The sequence below is a fragment of the Brienomyrus brachyistius genome, chromosome 1 (assembly GCF_023856365.1).
Source record: "Brienomyrus brachyistius isolate T26 chromosome 1, BBRACH_0.4, whole genome shotgun sequence".
In the NCBI taxonomy this organism is placed as follows: domain Eukaryota; kingdom Metazoa; phylum Chordata; class Actinopteri; order Osteoglossiformes; family Mormyridae; genus Brienomyrus; species Brienomyrus brachyistius.
In genome coordinates, this window is record NC_064533.1 from 5,921,145 (window position 1) to 5,940,691 (window position 19,547).

Genomic DNA, 19,547 nt, shown 5'->3' on the forward strand with positions numbered 1-19,547 from the left:
AATAGTTTTGTCTTGAAGTGACCGTTTGAAATTCTGTAGTTTATTACATATGCATCAGTTCAACGTCCTGCCTTATTTTAATGATGTGTGGACCATCTGTCTGCAGTCAGTTTCATAGGTGTCGTCAGTAGGACCTACATACTGTAGTATTGTACCACATTCACAGATTGCACCCCCCCCCCCCCCCAAGTGTAGCAATGACTTTGCATGATTCTGTGAAGTTCTTTTATTTGTTATTGGAAATGAACACCATTCTGAAAGAAGCATATCACTGAAAGCTTTTCCCCATATACGTTATCACAATAGAAATCAGCTATTTTTTCCGTAAACATTTTAAAACATGCACATAATAGCACAATAAATTAACTCCCCATGTAGAAAATATTCAATGCCTATTTAACAACGCAGAGAAGACTTACGAGTAAATGGCACAATAAATCTAAAACTGGAAAATAAATCTTTTTTTAATATAAAGTGAAATGGGCGTTAAGAAACGTTATAACAAATATTTTAAATAAAGCACATGGTGACGTGGCCTTGCAGGTCTCCAGTAGATGGCAATGGTGCGCTGCTACAATACTGCTGATATTTTCTTCCTCGTTACATTAAGCATCTAACCGTTACAAAAGTAATACTGTTCCGTTTGGAAATGACAATGCGGAACAGATAGGATGTCAGTGTTTATTAAATCATAACAGTGGCGATTTTTTTTTTTTGTTTTTACCTTTCAAAACCTTATTTTGTAATAATAGTTTTTACTTATATAATTTCTAGTACAATGTATCTAGTAAGTTATTTATGGATACTGAATTAAATTATTCTTTAAGTGCTTTATCACAGTATTATTTAAGTCTTGGTAAAATGTATAGAACTGTACAAATGTGTTTTTGAATAGGAAAAAAAAATCAGTCTCCCAATTTGAGACACAAATGTAAGAAAATTTCTCTTGGCGTCTCATCCCATGGCACTTTTGCGACACATTCCTGTTTCCATTAGGTCCGGTGTCCACCCACTTGGAATGAAAACCCTCAAGGATTAAAACCCAGGAATTCTAGGAGTGGGGGGGGTCCAAATCTGGGATTCAGGAAGCTTAGCGTTTCGGCAATGCTACATGGTCCATGACAGTGTGCTGGTTGGTGTTTTTTTATTTATTTATTTTTTAATTGTGAGCAGAGGGATAGAGCTAAACAATAGCACCTTGGCTACAGACCTTCGCTATATTTAGGCACCCCAGTGAGTCCTGGTGCTTCTCGGTCTGCATTGTCCATGTGATTGCCCCACCTACAGGTCAATGGTGTCGCTGCAGACACTGAGAGTATCAATCTGCCGACACGCACTAATGAACTCTGCCTGGATGGCCAGGTCCTGTGAGTTGTCCCGGTGCAGGCTCTCCTGTGAGGCTGACCCCAACACCTGGTACCGTCTTTGAAGGTTGAGGTTGCTCTGGGAAAGGTGGCCGGGCCCGACACGGCCACTGCCTAGGGGGGGTGGTACCCTGGCCCAGTCTCTCCGGGCTCGAACAGAGCACCAGGGAGGAGCCATCCAGCGAGGCCTGGAACACAGAGCTGGAGTTGCTGCCATGCCAGTGATCGGCGGAGGAGGAGAAGGAGGCTGCGTCCTGTGTACGGTGCCCAGACAGGGTGGGGCCCTTCAAAGGAGCCGGCGGAGCCTGGGGGGCCTCCACGTCCGTGCAGGAGGAAGTTCGGTACAGGCTGCGGTCAGCCGAGCTCTCCCAGAAGGAGTGGCTGTCGGAGGCTGGCTTGGTGCTGAAAGACAGGTTGCTGAAGGAGCTGAAGATGCTCTGGGGGAAGAGGGCCTCGCTGAAGAGTGCTTCATCGATGCTCCGGCGAAGGTTGATGGGCGAGGGAGGCCTCAAGTCTGCTGTGGAGTCACTGTCCAGGTGCAGGCTGGTTGAGGAGGACTTCAAGGAATCAGCTTTGGCCTTGACGTGGTCTGTGTCTCTGGCGGCCAACACCTGGTGGCTGTGGTAGAGGAGGTCTAGCCCGTCAACACTGTCTAGGCGGTGGTCCACCAGTGCATAGAGGGGCAGGCACTCAGATTCGCCACGGGCGATGGTGTCACAGATCACCAGCTTCTCCTGCTGCGACCATGGATATTTGTTGGGCAGCACTGACGACTTCATGGCGAGGTGGCCGCGAAAGACCTTGGGCCAGCAGCTGGGCTGGGGGAGGTCGCTGGAGCAGCAGAGCGGGTGCATGACGACAAAAGAGAGCGTCAGGCACACACTGGCTTCGCACACGCGGCAGCTCAGGTGGAAGGCCCACCAGGGCCAGGGCAGGAAGACCTCTGCACCTCCCAAGCCCAGTGCATGGAGCATGGCGTAGAGCTGCAGGCCAGCGCATGCCAGCACGAAGAGGGAGGAGAATACGGCTGTAGCGGCCGCCCGGTCCCAGTCCTTGGCGTCGGCAAAGGGGCAGCGGTTGTAGCGCTCAATGGGCGGTGATGTGTTGTTGAGGTGGTAGATGTGCTTGGAGTCAGCTCGCACATAGCAGTAGAAGACCAAGTAGGTGGTGGCTAGGGAGGCCGCCAAGACCACGAAGGCCCCTTGGGAGATGAAGAAGAGGCAGGGGAGCTGCGTGAAGACCTGGAGCAGGGCCACCGAGCCAAACGTGGTGGCGAAGTGCAGCAGCACCAGGACAGCCAGGAAGCAGGGGTGCTGGAGAACGGAATGGGACAGCTGCATCCGGGAACGCATGGAGAGCAGCAGGAAAACTATGCCGAAGGCGGCCGTGAGGCACGGGAAGGGTGCCTCGTACAGGAGGAGGGTCCCCGCTGCCGGCAGCTTGTCCTGGTGGCTGTAGGCGTCATAGAACAAGGAGAAGGCCCTGCTGCTCCCGGCAATCAGCAGGAAGAGGCTGACCAACGCAAAGTAGCCGCAACCCGACGGGCACCGGAAGGGGAGGCACGACAGGTTGAGCACGGCAAGGGCAGCCACCACAGCGAACAGAGAGCCCAGGCCGTAGATGTGGGCCTCCCATGCCACACCCCACGTGGCCATGGCCGTGTTCCAATCCGAGTACAGGGGGACAAACATAGGCGGGGTCAGGAGCATTAAGGGGTTGTACGATTGGTTGGAGGTGGCGTTGTCGTCCGGGAAGGCGGGGTTCCAAGCATCAGACGCGTTACAGGCCCCGGAGATGTCCGAGTTGCAGTCAGATAGTGAGTACAACTCGTTGGGCGTCGTGTCCAACAGCCAGATCTCACTGGTTGGGGTTCCTGCAGAACAGAGGCGAGTTACCACCACTGACCCTGCTGGACACTTGGTCATTAATGCCCCAGGTCTCAACAGCTTTCAAACGCATGCACACCTCCCAGGAACATTAAAATTCTCTCAGAAACACAGGGATATTGCGTACGTAACCTAACACGCTTACATTTCAGCCGGGCTTTCCGCTGAAACCTCTGCCAGGTCGAACACTCATGTTGAACAGGTTATTGCATTATAAGTAAAGTAGAACAAAGTAGGTAATATCTAAATGGGTCACACCCTAAAACCAGATTGAGAAAGACCTGGGATATTGACCTGGTTCCTGCCCTCATTAATGAGACTATTGTTCTGTCGGGAATGTGAGTTACTTTTTTGATTGCGTTACATCATGTATTGTGTCAGTTATTAAATAGTGCTTGCCAGAATATTGTTACCTCATTGTCTGACTATATTCTCTTTCGTAATCGCAGCATTATCAAATATATAATTAAAATATACTCTGCTAATATAAAAGTTATTTTATCAAATCTATTACTCCCTCCATACATCCGTATAAGTATTAATCACTCGGGGGCTTTTGGAATCGTCTTCAGTTTCCCACCCCTGGTAATTAACCTAACACGCTTTCCCCTGTGAAACTACATGTGGGATATGTCACATTTCTCATTCAGAAACATGCATTTTATTTAATAATTAATTCAAACCATAGGCTCCCCCAAAAACCCACCTTTTAATACACCAGGTTTGACAACAGAGACGAATGTGAGTTTCGGTCTCATACGAAAATTTCCTATGTACCTATAGATTTCCTATGCACTTATACTGGCACATGACGGAATCGTTAAACAGTGATTCATAGCCGTGATACATTGTCAGGTGTTTTTTTTTATTATTACTGATTGTTATGATTTATACATAACTTGCCAAAGTGCGGTGATCGTTTAAACACACACCCTGCGTAGAGTATATCCACCACAATCCATACTGAACCGCCGCCAGACATGTGGGCGGAGCCGATTTAACCTTGCCTTTCTCAGGACCGAACCAGGTCGTTTTTGTTATCCGCTGCGATCTCACGATCGACCCCCGTCCCCTTTAAAAACCACACCAAACGCACGCATTAATCACTGTGCACACCCCCTAGCCTGGACGGGGAGGACACGGCATCGATCCACCTGCACAGCAGAGTAAAATGCGCCATAGGCATAAAACCTACTTTAGAAGAGTTACAGACTCGGAAGCCTAAACGAAATGCAAGCGTAATCGCGGACTTCTTATCTACAGCTCCGGTATGGAAGAACAGTAAAACAACAAAAGGGAAATATTTTTAAAGTTTGTTTTAGACTTTTATAGTACTAGGCTGACCTCTCAGATTGAGAGGAGAGCGCCTCCCTCTGCGTGTGGAACTGTGACGGTCCTCCGGCGCTATATTAGCGCTCTGGTGGGGGTCTGTTCCCGGCCGCACCCTTTCCCCGCCGCCTCTGTGGGCGGGTTTACTCTTCCATTTCCTCTCAAAGCCCACTGGCTCTAAATATACTTGCCTTACAGGACATGTTTTGGTTGCTCCAGTTAGCATCGGGGCGTACTGTTCTGACCATCGATTTTATTGCGCTGCAGAATTTTCTCATTACTCACCCGGCGTAGATTACTGCTGCTGTTGTGTAACACACATAACAATTGTTAATTTTCTTAGGAATCACTGTCACCCACTGTTAAGTTTTCATTCCTGCTTGACATATCCATAAAGCTAGAAATGTTTTTAAAGCTGGTCACACACCAAACCCAATACTTCATTGTCCCAACCCCCGTGATTAAACCAACAGCAAAGTGGTTTATCCTATTTCTCACTCTACAGTCACTCCAGTATTTGAGGTGGGTCGTAATTACCTGTATGCAGTACCAGCATCTCTCAGTATCTGCTGGCACTCAATAGCAAGCAGAATACCATGCATCTGCTACTCAATAACAAGGGGAGTACCTGCACCTGGTACGTAAAAACAAGGGGAGTACAAGCACGAGGTACTCAATAACAAGGGGAGTACCGGCATCTGGTACTTAAAAACAAGGGGAGTACAAGCACGAGGTACTCAATAACAAGGGGAGTACCGGCATCTGGTATTTAAAAACAAGGGGAGTACAAGCACGAGGTACTCAATAACAAGGGGAGTACCGGCACCTGGTACTTAAAAACAAGGGGAGTCCAAGCACGAGGTACTCAATAACAAGGGGAGTACCTGCACCTGGTACTTAAAAACAAGGGGAGTACAAGCACGAGGTACTCAATAACAAGGGGAGTACCTGCACCTGGTACTTAAAAACAAGGGGAGTACAAGCACGAGGTACTCAATAACAAGGGGAGTACCTGCACCTGGTACTTAAAAACAAGGGGAGTACAAGCACGAGGTACTCAATAACAAGGGGAGTACCGGCATTTGGTACTTAAAAACAAGGGGAGTCCAAGCATGAGGTACTCAATAACAAGGGGAGTACCGGCACCTGGTACTTAAAAATAATGGGAGTACAGGCACGAGGTACTCAATAATAAGGGGAGTACCGGCATCTGGTACTTAAAAACAAGGGGAGTACAAGCACGAGGTACTCAATAACAAGGGGAGTACAGGCATCTGGTACTTAAAAACAAGGGGAGTCCAAGCACGAGGTACTCAATAACAAGGGGAGTACCGGCATCTGGTACTTAAAAACAAGGGGAGTCCAAGCACGAGGTACTCAATAACAAGGGGAGTACCGGCATCTGGTATTTAAAAACAAGGGGAGTACAAGCACGAGGTACTCAATAACAAGGGGAGTACCTGCACCTGGTACTTAAAAACAAGGGGAGTACAAGCACGAGGTACTCAATAACAAGGGGAGTACCTGCACCTGGTACTTAAAAACAAGGGGAGTACAAGCACGAGGTACTCAATAACAAGGGGAAGTACCGGCATCTGGTACTTAAAAACAAGGGGAGTACAAGCACGAGGTACTCAATAACAAGGGGAGTACCGGCATCTGGTACTTAAAAACAAGGGGAGTACAGGCACGAGGTACTCAATAATAAGGGGGAGTACCGGCATCTGGTACTTAAAAACAAGGGGAGTACAAGCACGAGGTACTCAATAACAAGGGGAGTACCTGCACCTGGTACTTAAAAACAAGGGGAGTACAAGCACGAGGTACTCAATAACAAGGGGAGTACCTGCACCTGGTACTTAAAAACAAGGGGAGTACAAGCACGAGGTACTCAATAACAAGGGGAGTACCGGCACCTGGTACTTAAAAACAAGGGGAGTACAAGCACGAGGTACTCAATAACAAGGGGAGTACCTGCACCTGGTACTTAAAAACAAGGGGAGTACAAGCACGAGGTACTCAATAACAAGGGGAGTACCTGCACCTGGTACTTAAAAACAAGGGGAGTCCAAGCACGAGGTACTCAATAACAAGGGGAGTACCGGCATTTGGTACTTAAAAACAAGGGGAGTCCAAGCATGAGGTACTCAATAACAAGGGGAGTACCGGCACCTGGTACTTAAAAATAATGGGAGTACAGGCACGAGGTACTCTATAACAAGGGGAGTACCGACACCTCTTTTTCCACATTTCAAGAACTGAGTCACTCCCTTTAATCAACAAGATGCTATTTATTTGAATACTTGTATTTTCTATTTTCCATAACTGCTTATCCAGTACTGAGCCACAGTGATCCTACCCCGGAAAACACAGGGTACAAGGTAGGGGGCAGCTTTTGGACTATTGGATGAAAGCCGCATGATGTGGGGAGATCATGCCTGCAGGGGGGCAAACCAAGTTTGGAGCCCTCTACTTGTGAGGCTGCAGTGCCACCTGCAAGCCACCGTACCTCCAAATGCTGAAACTGCACTGTGTAATTTTGGAGGGATTCTGGCCATTAACCAACACAGGATTCCTGCATCGATCATCCTGAGTGTCGTGCATTGGTAATTATCCTATTATCATTCATCCGCAGTGTGACTTTTATAATAAAATGCCTTTTACCCATCATTGTAAATTGCTGCTGAAATACACTTCTCTCCCGTCAATCTGATTGCTTTTTTCTCTCAGAAAGCAGGTTGGAAAGCCAGCTTTTCAACACATTCTGCAAAAATTTCATTTGAGCTATAACAAGCCACTAATTGCTAAATTCCTGCCCGTGAGTCATTTTACTAGCTGAGACGTATTAAGGCATTTTACATGGCGAGTGGGACGTTTTTTTCCGTGTAATATTGAGTAAAAACCTGGTGTTAAAAGGTTATTTTAATGCCTAGTTATCTCACAACAGCAGCAGCAATGTAGTTATGAGAGAATATGATACACACATTTACTGACCCAAAGCTGGATAAGCCCTGCCCACTTAGGCAAGGTGTCCTTCCTCAAGGTGTTTTTCACACCCCTTCGAGAGTCCAGGAAATTTACTCCATTACTGCAGGTGACACTGTGACCGGGATGACCGCAAACAGAGGAGCCCCGGATTCGACCCTGTCAGTGTCTAGGCCGTCTGCCACCGTGGATTTGCCTGCTCTAGGGCATTATGGGAAACGGGGTCTTGTTGCAGTGTTGTCTTGGCACGGATGTGAATTGGAAATGGACCACAGCCCCCGAACAATACACTGGAAAGAGCGAGATCGTCAGTAATATGGGTCATTACGGTACAGTTAGCACTGAGTCCAATTCTGGCTAGAAAGGTTTTGGCAGAGAGTTTCCAGACTCTCTAAAACTCGATAAGGTTTATTTATTTCCGCTTTGTCCCCTTAACCTTCAATTCAACTCTCTCTCTCTCTCTCTCCTGAAAAGCGAAAGGTGCTCAGACTTCTAAACTAATATACTGAGATGGGCCAAAAGTTTAGGCTAAATGAGAGGCCAAAATATACCGCTCCGCTAACAACAAAAGCGAAGCTTTTATGAAGTCATAGTCTCGTTTGTAAATTAAGTGTTGATGAGCGGCGGTTTCACACGTGTAACACATTATTTGTCGCGTTAGCAGATTGCTGTACAGAGGCGCCAGACTGCGCAAAATAAACAGCGATGCTTCTGTTTATTTTCAGTCTCACACGGCACACGAGGACCCGGCGAAGGAATCCGCAAACACACGGCTCCCGTGGAGAAGGGACCTGTCTCTTTATCGGCACTTCCCCCTCTCCCGTCGCTGTTTAATTTTCCGAGCCCCGGGTTTAATGTTCGGGCACCGTGAAACGCAATGACGTCGATCAGCCGCTCAAGCCACCGGCTTCTACATCCACCGGTTACAGAGGGAAGCCCTTCAAGCAAAAGCCTGATTTTCTGAGCAGGAAACATCACACGAGGCTGCTGAGGGTGTGCAGATCTGACCGAATTCACGAAAACGCTATTTAACTGAGGCGAAATTTGATGTCCTTCAAGTGACCTTCACAGAGTTACGTGGGGGGTTTTTTTGCACGCATTTTGTCTGTAACCTTAAGCAGTCTCGCTACGGCTGAAAATACCTCCACATGCTGTCCTGCTTTCATCTAAGTAGCCCAGCTATTTCTGTTTCACTATAAAAGGGTTGTGGGTTAGTGGATTAAAGGTGGAGCCATCTTGCATGCCGCATTCACAACTGGATAACAGGGTCCGCATTTGCAATACATGGTTACTGGTGGCCATCATTCCGCGAAGATTAATCTGGCCTGATTTACCACATTATTGCTGCAAACTGATAGCTAATAGTAACTTCCAATGAGCTGATCAATTATTATTTAAATAGTCTAATAATGAAACTGTGTGAATACAGGCGCTAATTGTTAGCTGTCTCAAGCTGTTTCATGGAAGTTTTGTCTCCCATAAGCAGCTGCTTAATAAGGGGTATTTGTGTGTTATTTTATGAAACTGTGGGTTAGATGGGTTGGAGCACTGAGATGACGCTGTGCAATTTTACAGTTGCCTGCGAATCTGGATCTGGCTGTAGAATGGTGGGAAAAAGGTTTACACTGCTGTGTTGTTAGGGGGAATGTGTACTGGTCACAAAAATGGGTTAATATGATGGGAGGTGGGTGGCATGGTGGTGCAGTGGTTGGCACTGTTGCCTCGCACCTCTGGGACCCGGGTTCGAGTCTCCACCTGGGTCACATGTGTGTGGAGTTTGCATGTTCTCCCCATGTCGTCGTGGGGTTTCCTCCGGGTACTCTGGTTTCCCCCCACAGTCCAAAAACACGCTGATTGGAGTTGCTAAATTGCCCGTAGGTGTGCATGTGTGAGTGAATGGTGTGTGAGTGTGCCCTGCGATGGGCTGGCCCCCCATCCTGGGTTGTTCCCTGCCTCGTGCCCATTGCTTCCGGGATAGGCTCCGGACCCCCCGTGACCCAGTAGGATAAGCAGTTTGGAAAATGGATGGATGGATGGATCTAGCACTATGGGCACTGACTGGGAATGTCAGCCAGCCACAAAGCAATAAGACGTCTGCTGGTCTGACCTGGTACAGGCTCATGGCTTAATGTGGCCCCACCTTTGGGGGATGGGCACCTAGGGTGTGCTCACAGTGCCTGGGCTACCCCCGCCCCCCAGGCTGACAGATCTTTGAAGTAGAATTAGAGTTGAACAGTGAGCCCAGGGGGTGTATGGGGGGGGGGTCAAATGGACAGGAAAAGGGAAGTGCTTTTCACGACTCCCTCCACAGACAAAAACATCAAGCTCTTAAGAGGAGCGTCCGGCTGCCTCCTGACCATCAGATCGATACCGAAGTTCCAGAAAGACGCCTTGCTGCTCTGCTCTCCTTCTGCTTCCCTCACGCAGCCCTCCGGCCTTATCTTCAGAGACCGTCTTTTGAAAACGACGTGTAACCATGTGTAGGAAGGATGGCTCTCGCGTGTTCGGCAGGCAACAAAATCAGCCAATAGTTTGATTTTTTTGGCTTCTAATTAGCCTGTGACTGTGATAGTTTCTATCATTGTTCTCAGTTCGCCGTTTGGTTATGATGCTGCTTGTGTGGGTGACGACCCAGTCTACCATTACTGTCTACCATTATCGTGTTTATTTTTATCTAAATACAATCTGTTCTACTTTTAATACCAACCACGTTTAAAAAATATTTTTCCAGTTATCTCGTTTGTTCTTTGTAATACCCACCTGAATCCGGCAGAGACAGAGTGGTGACGGAGGTGACCGTGGCCGTCCACTGGATCCTCCGCTTCTCCTCCTCCTGCGCCTCCCTGGGGGTGGCTGAAAAAAAGGAGGCGGCAGCTCAGAGCAGCGTTCGTGGAAGGCTCCGGAACACTGCCGGACCCCCGAAAACCCAGCTTTAACCCAGTTATGTCAAGCGGATCTCTCTCATCTTCTTCACCCGCCTCCAGCCATGCGTAGCTATGGAGTCGGCCATGTTGATTAATTACGCGGAGATGCGTAGGGAGGACGGCTGCTGGCTGCATTACGCTGAGAGAAATAAGGAGTACAAAACGCCCTTTCATCCCGGGTGCCAACACACAATGTGGGTGACTTTACGCAGGAACGAACACCGTCCTGTTTCTCCCAGTTGAGGCCCGATAAAAACGCCATGCTGCCACCCCCATACTGACAGGGGGCCTGACGCAACGGAGCGCGCCCCGTAACAGCTCAGCCCCGCCAGCTGGGTTCCATGGCAACCACAAATCCGGCTCAAGGGAAGCATTGTGAGGGCTTTGCATTCTTATCTAGAAGAGATACGACGCGGTTACTGGACAAACACAGAGGAATGATTTCAATATTTCCAAGTTGTGATGGCCTAAACTAAACTTCAGGACATGGGTATTGACCACCTGTCGAGTGCCTCAGGCGTGGAGCAGCACGTAATCCAGAGCTGGTTGTTATTCTGTAGTGCAACATCTAAGTGCTGCTTGATATAGTCGGAGCATAATTTCCCTCTAAACTTTGACAAAATGCTTGTAGCTTCATCATTCGGGTGCGAGGAAGGATATTGACATCGCAATGTGTCTAATCCAGGGTTTGGTGTTTCTAAAATGTGCAAAACTTCATTTTTCTGAACTTGTGATCGATAATAAGCAGATACCCTCTAGACTGGTCAAGAATAGCTGTGAAGTTTACCAACACTCAAACCACATATTTGCACACGGCCCCCTGTTGGCTACAAACAGTCACTACAGCAAATATTTAAATAATCACTTTGCTTATTTTGGAGATGCTAATAGGGATTGTTCTGCTAACCGGCTAGCTAGCTGTGATCCGCTGACGCTACTCACTTGCTATTTATTTAGTTTTTGAAACACCTGAGGAGGGGTCGGGGGGGGGGGGGCTGCAGGTGATTTGATTCGATTATCGCACCTTTGTCAGTTACTGATGAACACGATCCGCTGCCTGGTTTTTTTAATTGTTTTTCAATATGAACTGTTTTTCCGACTACTGGTTTAACTAATGATTCTCCTCCTACGTCCTTCCCTCTCTTAAATCCGCTCCCCAGACTCTTGTAAATAAAAATTAGCAGAACTGCGGCAAAGTTACAGGCTGATGCCTCCCCCCCACATTAGGCCTGGCCTCCCCCCACGTGGAAGCCAGACTGCGACCATGCTCTCCCACACCCAGAAAGCTTGGCTTGTGTTTGATTCCCAGTCCTAGCTTCGGTTTGCCTACCAAACCAATCGGCAGACACCCTTATGCACAGCAGCTAACAGATCCATTGCATTGGGTTACATGAGATGCCGCGTTTACAGAGCCAATGTATCCACACAAGCAAAGCGCAGGAAGACCTTCCGCTGTGGGCCAAGTGCCCCCTGTTTGTTATACAGCTCTGTGCAGATGTCGGCTGGGAGGATGAAATCGTCAGTATGAAACACATAAATATGCTCAGCGGGTATTTCAGGATGCCACTCCCCCCTCTCTCCTGATTGGCTGCCTCAGAGTACAGCCGTCTACATCAATGCCAATAAAATCATGAACAACTGAGAGCATCCTGGGCATCCAGCAAAACACTGACTAAACTGTAACCAACTGACTGAAAACGGTCCCCACTGACCACACCGTTTCAGGGGTGACTTGACCATCTAACGCACAGCTACCTCTGCTCTGCATCAGGGCAGGTGTAATTTTCCTGTGATGCAGCAAATGGCGCATTTTACAATGTTTGTGTAGCTGCAATAGCGGCATCATATGGATGGGCTACAGCCACGACAAGTAGGACGATCCAGGCCCCGTTGGTGTCGCTCCTTCCTAATTCCCCTCACGCAAGCCTTGTCATGCTCAGCGCTGTGCTCGAAGGCGCAGGGGCCAGTGTACGGCAGCCTCTCCTCCTGTTAGCCTCTGCGTCAGTCGCCTGGAGCTGAGTGTTTCACTGAGTGGAGCTCTTCACGCTGCATGAGTAACAAGGTGTCGGATTAAGTGCCACCATCGATAGTGTGAATTTAGCACATAAATGCAGAAGCCAGCCCATCCCTGCCTGTCACCGCAGCCTGTTCCATAGCCAGCTATAGTCAAGGGTCATTCTCAGAGCCTGTATGATGATTTAATTAATGCTGAGAATTATTGTAATCTTAAGATGCGCTGCAGAACCTTGTCCTGTTATTGAGCTACAGCCCCACAGATTCCACTCAAAGCCATTGTTTAATACTGAGTTTATTGCTATATTGATATATAACAGGCAAACCGATGGTGGTTGGTCTGCCTGAACCCCTGGCAGAATATGGAGAGAGCTTCGGATAAATGGGAGAAGCAGCGTAGATGAACCCTCGGTTAAAAGCTGGGTTTGCTTGCAGATGTACTTAGAGTGCCCTGTCAGCATTCCCAGCAGGACCATATTTGTGGGTCTGAGACAGATTTGTATTTAACAGTGCTTCTTTCGACTGTCTTTTTTATACGGTTTTATCCTAACTAGGCTAACGTTATGCATATTTTCAGCGACGCTGAACCGTAACCACCGCTGGTCGAATGACGAGTCGGGTTACCTTGACAACCTTGCTACAGCGTGCCATTCAATTTAGGTCGTAATTTCCGCCGAAGCGAGTGTTTCTGTCGAAGTGTGTGTTGTGGAGGGGGCGTTAGTGCTGAAAGGCACACATTCCAGGCCAATTACACCTCTGAACAAGGCAGTAACGCTACTGTAAAGCCTGCGCAGATACATCGTTTGGCTGTACAATGATAGGCAGTGCCCATGCAGTAATCCCACTGAAAATAGATGTTTTTTTCAAGGCACTCGTGTCTTTCTGTTAGGGAGAACGGGTATGAACAAAGTTATATCTACATTTAACATATTTTATGTATTTAATACATCTTCAACAGAATTAATATGAAATCCAATCTTCTGTAGGCTTGTTATAAACAAACTTCCAGGGTTTGCTCGCCTTTAAATTTGTAATTTATACAGCTCCCTGCCCATATAACTGAGACGTATTTATGGCTTTAATGTCGTGAGACTTTGAAATGTATTAGAATGTGACGCTTTTGGCTCTGCGTAGCCTATCAGACGCGCGGCGTTTTATGGACCCTGGAAATAGACCTGCAGAGAGGGCAAACAATAGCCTCTGCCGAATCGCCACAAGCCACGGTTTCACCGAGGAGAGGGACTGACGGGCTGCAGACGGCGAACGGCGCCGCGGTCCACTAGCGGGGTACGGCGCGCTCCTTCGGGAACCGGCATAAAAACGGCGGCGCGCACGGGCAGAATACTGATCCGCGCTGCGGCACGGGGGCCGGCCCCTTCAGAGCCTCGGCTCAGCCAATCGCGGCGCGGCTGTCCACGAGGACCCGCCCCCTTTATGAATTAATAATTAAAAACATCGGTCTTTCTGAAGGCTATAGTGTCGTTATATAACTTTTGGGTCTCTCACTAGTTCGATAAAGATGATCTCAAGATGGAGATTGTGTTTTATGTACTTAAAACGATCATTCCTTTCAGACACTCAATCCGCACTGGTTTTCTGTCTTACTATCACTGGAAACTTACAACGCCGTTTTGACATAGACAGAGACGACACCCGTGAAAAACAACTACATTTAAATTTCAGATCAATTTCTGTTCGAATAAACAAGCAGATTGAACATCCATCCGTCCATCTTCCATAAATACTAATCCAGAACCTTGTCACGTTCAGCCTAAAGCATGTAAAAGCAAGCACAGCGAATGAGGAAGGGGACATTCTGGATCCGATGCTGGTCCATCACACTTACATGTGTGTGAAGTTTGCATGTTCTCCCCATGTCGTCATGGGATTTCCTCTAGGTACTCTGGTTCCCCCCGCCTAAAACATACTGAGGTGAATTGGAGTTACCAAATTGTGAATGGTGTGTGAGTGTGCCCTGCACCCCATCCTGGGTTATTCCCTACTTTTCACCAAAAGCCTCCATAATGGGCTCTAAACCCCTCTCAACCCGGAACAGGAGAAGTGGGTACAAAAAATGGATGGATGGTTGATATGATGGTTTAATAACGGTGAGGATCCATTTCTTTCCCCAGTTTTCCCTAAGCCCGAATGGACTTGCCTTCAGCCATCCAGCTCCCTCTATTTGTGTTTGTGTGTGTGTGTGTGTGTTGTAATGGACTGGCATCCTTCCCCAAAGTTCCCTGCCAAATGCCCTGGAATAAGCTCCATGGCTTCTGCTCTGCAGAGTAACAAAGTGTAAGAGAACACATTACTCAGGTTTTATCGACCCCTGCGTTTCCAAGGACACATGATGCCGCTCTGTTACAAACTCCAGCAGAACCACAGTTCACCGAATGTCAGCGCAAATAGAAGCCAATATTGGGAAGAAGAGGGAGAGGCCAGCCGGGTGGGTCGAACTGACGCAGGTCGTCTCAGTGTCACCAAGTGCAAATGTCAGCCTTGGCTATGGATTGTACTTGCATTGACATAGGATTTACTGAGCATCAGTCAGCAAACAAACAGCATGCCGACCCACAGACCACCGCTGACAAATGCGATGTGATTTGTGGTCTGCCTTACCGTTAGCAGGTGTGCCGGGTCTTGCCCGCTGCGTTGGCGTTGGCCTTGTTGCGTTTTCAGGCTTTTGACTCCCCGAGGAGGGTCCTGCTTCTGTCCGATCTTCCGGTACGTTCGCTCCATCACCCGACAATCTGATGCTTATTTTTGATCCTGTCCCTGGAGCTCTCTTGGCATCCTGGTCAGTAGCTATTGCTGTATCTAGGCCAGATGAAGTAGCTATCGCATCAAGAGGCTCCGTGGTTCCTGTTTCTTCAGAGAGAGACACATGTGAAGTACTGTTTTTGACAGGTTGCGTTTGTACTCGAGTTGATGTTTGGGAGGGAAAATTTTCACTATTTAAACTCTTCTTTGGCCAGGAACTACTCTGAAGTGTGTTGTAGGAGAAGACGGATGCTGTTGGTTTCACATCTCCAGTCGGGCCTGCTGTGACTGTGTCCAGGGTTGTAATTAACATATTCCATGACGTGTCTGTTGCCGATGCAAAGGATGAGCCTGCATCACTGGGTGCAGGAGTGGAGGTCTGTGCTTCGGGATTCTCCGTAGATTTATCTGCATCTTCAGATCGCGTCTGGGAGCTCCACAGACCAAAGGGGAAAGTAACAGGCAGGGAGAAGTAGGAGGAAGTCTTGGTCTCCATCACTTCCTCGGGCGGTGCCCAGATGGACCAAAACGAGCTGTCCCTCTGCATGTCTGAAGATCCTCCATGGCTGCCGGAATCTGCCTGCGGTGAGGATGAGGACCTCGTCACCTGCGCCCCAGTTGGGGACATGGCAGGGAAAGTGCCAAGACACAACGTCAGTGTCCAGACGTGGAGTAACATGATGTCTCTATTAAAGCATATTGTGGTGATCACAGATTATCCACCATTTTCCTTGTGAAATAACAGGTGGTGTTTGCAGTCAACGCTCGCTGACCTACAAGATAAACAGAAGAAGACAACAGACAGACCTCATTAATCTCCTACATCTACGGGGGAGTCAAAATTTGTGCATGCTTCTAGCCATACTGTTGTTTACTACAATAGTGCTGTTTCTCCTGCACTCGACCCACTCTAATTTAGATACATCCGGCGTAATAATAGATCGCCTGTCAAATTGACCCCAGCCAGTCTTCTTCACCCTTCCCACAGACGTCAGATTGCGAGTGTCTTCTGTGTCTTTCCAGGACACCGGGCAGCTTTTACGTTGCAGGATCTGAGCCGCAGCCGAACCCTTATTTACGGAGGAGCGCACCGAGCTCTCAGCTCTGCGAGCAGGCGCTCAGAGGGGTGAGTGTGCAGTGATAAAGGGGGAGGGCACATTCGCCACCGTGGGGCCCCAGTGTGCTGCATTGTTACACCGACAAACAAGCGCGAACACCAATGGAATTCCTCCTGCGGGGAAGCTAGCCAGGCTCGCCCCCTCCCGCCTCTGCTACCCCTCCGGTCCCTTTCAAATCGAAGATTGATTCTGACTCTTGGCTGCTGTTAACTGTGCTCTTTATTCCCACCAGGGAAAACCGATAGGGCTTGCAGGCATCTGTGAGTGGACCTGCCCTCTGGACGGCTACCGATGGCTCACTGATATCCCACTGGGAGACACTGCTAATCCAGAACACAGGCGGAGGATAATTAAATATTATTATATATATATAACAACAACAAAAAACACCAGGAAATCCTGTTTCCATCTATACAGCAGATGTAAGTGTCCGTAACCTCGTAACCTGAATCGTAACCTCATTCTCTCGCCCAGTTGGGGGGGCAGGTTTGGCCATATTACGGCTAATAGTGAACCACAGAGATCACACAGCCGCACACCTGACAGAAGCGAACAGCCAAATAAATGAAAAATCTGACTTATGTCGGAGACAGCAAAAGGAGCCGACCTACTTGCATTAGTTTCAGACTAATTCTTGAACACCTGTATTGAACTACATGCTTCGAAGCACAAGACTGACTAATTTAATAAGTATACATTGTGTGTGTTTTCATTGATTAGTTCCATGTTACTGACCCAGAGGTAGATTATACTGCTAATTCCATTGTCGCTGGAGTTTAGAAGCATAACGGAGTGATTGTTCAGTCTAAAATGAAGACAGCGGGAGCATACAAACTGAACATACACGCTAGTGTCTTCTCTGCAACTGAATGGCTTTCACTGGGAAAACACCCACATTGCTAACTGTAGCTGATTCGCCCAGACAGGACAGCTGTCTTAATGGCCTTCAGTTTGCGTGTGGCTTGTCTGTCTAAACCCAACTTGCTTTGGGGGGGGGGGGGGGGTACATTTTACTATCTGACTTCCTTCTCTTTGCCATTGTGGGTTCTCCACAAAGACAGATGCTGGCTTTCTCTTATAAATCATTGGATCGCCAGACGCAACGTGAAGTGAGAGCGCTGTGGGGGGGAGGGGGGGGGGACAAAGGCCAGACAGGAGGCCTGTGACCCGCTTGGTTACACAGTCAGCAGGACACCAGCAGGCCATTGAAGGAGAGCAATTAGCTTGTACAACAACCGGGACCATCTGATTACCGGTAATTTTTAAATCAGCGGGATGTAGCCAAAAACAGGGACTGGCCAGTCGGAATGCTCACATAGCGTTTTAGAGGGACGTCAGTGACCAAGGCCGGGGTCCCCTATTCATAGCACCGGTCACCAGAGCAGCGATGTGCTGTCAGTGCCCTGGGGGGAACAGGAGAAACGTCTATTTGTCCTTTATTAATCGCCCCGTCTTCTGGATGGGAACGTAATTGTTTTTAAGGGGCTATTACGTTATATTATTCATGATTTATCATCCTTTTAATAAATATCGCACGTTTCTTTTAAAGGGGGTGATGTCCGCTGCAAGCGTCATTTCTTGTGCGTTGATCTGTAGCCGTATTTACCGCAATTGCTTGTAGATTCCAGTCACCGGGAGCGGGCACACTAATAAATCAGCGGCTTTGACAGTCACAAAATTGATGAATGTGTTATGGACATTTAAGATAATGCCAAAATACTGGTTTCACTGTGTTTGAATAAGGTTTACATTTCATATGGTAAACTATATACTATGCAAGTTCCTGGATGGTACATTTGTATTTTAGATTTTTATAGTTAATATTTTAATATTTGTCATTTGGCTCGTTATGTAAATGAGAATGGCATCACAATATAGTCTCGTGTTTAAAGCGCATGTCACGGCAAAGCACACTACGTTTACCGTAGTAGAGGAGAGATGGGTACATGTTCTCCATTTCAAATCACTCCGTTTCGAGCAGATTGAGGTTATTGCATTAAGAAACATCAGTGCCACATTTCAGGAGTCTAAATGCTGTTTACAAACAGGCCGAATAGGCGCTTGTTCCGCATAACCAACCATCTGCCATGCAGCAAAAACTACAAGCACTTCAGACAGATGCAGAGGTTAAACATCTGGTCACGTTTGCAATTAGCCAGACATCGGATTGCTTTTAACTTATAATAAACCGCATCGATTTTTCTTCCGTCAGAGCTCAACTGCACAAATCTTACTTAAATAGCTTCGAATAAAAATGAAATTTACCATCATACTGTCAGACCAACCTACGCGGAAGGTATTAAAGACACTGCGGGATCATTTTGCCATTTACTATAAATGATGCATGTTTCCCAAAGATCTTAATAATCACCGCTTGTGATGTGATAATTTACATCCTCCTTGGAGGTGATGTAAAACTGAGTCGCTCCATTTCTTGCGCAACGTGAAACCAGGCGTGCCATCTATTACCTGTATCGGTCTGACAGCTGGAGTAAAAAGGCTCCTCTTCGTTAGTCCACTTGTCTCCTTATATCGCCATCAGACCCCTGCACGCCTTTTTATTTAAATCCCTTTCCCAGCTTGTTTGGCTCCGAGGAGGCGGCGCGCCTGGACGCAGCACGGACGCGCATCGGCTCCGCCGACAACCGGCACCTTCGGTTCCCCGCACTGTCTGTCCTCCAGCTGTCAGCGAGCACGAAGGAACGCCGATCCACCCGCCACCCCCTTCCGCACCTGAGCAGTTGGAGGGAATGGGAAATACTCACCCTCTCCTAGATAGTGCAGTGAAAAAATGCTGGAGCTTCTTTGCCGGTCCAGTGTTGTAAATATCCTCAGCGTGTGTATGTGTGTGAAAACCAGTTCCAAGCTTCTCTCTGAATCCCTGCCTATCTCCCTCCCTCCCTCCTCCCTCTCTCTCTCTCTCTCTCTCTCTCTCTCTCTCTCTCTCTCTCTCTCCTGGTCCCTCGCCCCACCCTATTCCCCCTGCTGAAAAAGTTAACCTACTGTGAATGTAAAACACACTGCAGGCATGCAGTTTGTTAGTCACACACACCACTTGAGTGGCCAGCAGGGAAAAGAGGTACACACACACACGCACACACACACACACACCACAAACAAAGACGGGGCGGGACAGACACAGCCCCAAGCAGACCACAAAGCACACAC

The 19,547-nt window shown here is 48.0% G+C and overlaps 2 protein-coding genes and 1 long non-coding RNA gene across 6 annotated transcripts; 1 reads left to right on the top strand and 2 right to left on the bottom strand.

The window, feature by feature from the left end:
• Positions 1 to 211: 211 nt before the first annotated feature.
• prrt4b (proline rich transmembrane protein 4b) lies at positions 212 to 5,687 on the bottom strand. The gene is given in 3 exon segments (XM_049006059.1): positions 212 to 1,480; positions 1,482 to 5,207; positions 5,464 to 5,687. Coding segments are annotated over 2 exon segments (2,007 nt in total). The 5' UTR covers positions 3,290 to 5,207; positions 5,464 to 5,687; the 3' UTR covers positions 212 to 1,281.
• LOC125733698 (uncharacterized) lies at positions 5,227 to 5,946 on the top strand. 2 transcript variants are annotated; one of them, XR_007393046.1, is made up of 3 exons: positions 5,227 to 5,312; positions 5,441 to 5,504; positions 5,889 to 5,946. It is a non-coding gene; the product is annotated as an uncharacterized LOC125733698 (long non-coding RNA). The 2 variants fall into 2 exon arrangements; XR_007393040.1 differs by lacking the exon at positions 5,227 to 5,312 and adding an exon at positions 5,342 to 5,376.
• A 4,349-nt stretch (positions 5,947 to 10,295) lies between these two features.
• LOC125733651 (uncharacterized) lies at positions 10,296 to 19,280 on the bottom strand. Of its 3 annotated transcripts, none has more exons than XM_049006061.1 (3): positions 19,145 to 19,280; positions 15,121 to 16,034; positions 10,296 to 10,417 (listed from the first exon to the last, which is right to left on the bottom strand). In XM_049006061.1, the coding sequence occupies exons 2-3, from the start codon at positions 15,938 to 15,940 to the stop codon at positions 10,296 to 10,298; spliced, it is 942 nt and encodes a 313-aa protein (XP_048862018.1). In that variant the 5' UTR covers positions 15,941 to 16,034; positions 19,145 to 19,280. The 3 variants fall into 3 exon arrangements, 2 of the variants coding, with proteins under 2 accessions (XP_048862018.1, XP_048862019.1); XM_049006062.1 differs by lacking the exon at positions 19,145 to 19,280 and adding an exon at positions 18,849 to 19,138; XR_007393014.1 differs by lacking the exon at positions 10,296 to 10,417 and adding an exon at positions 12,403 to 12,534.
• Between the last annotated feature and the right edge of the window lie 267 nt (positions 19,281 to 19,547).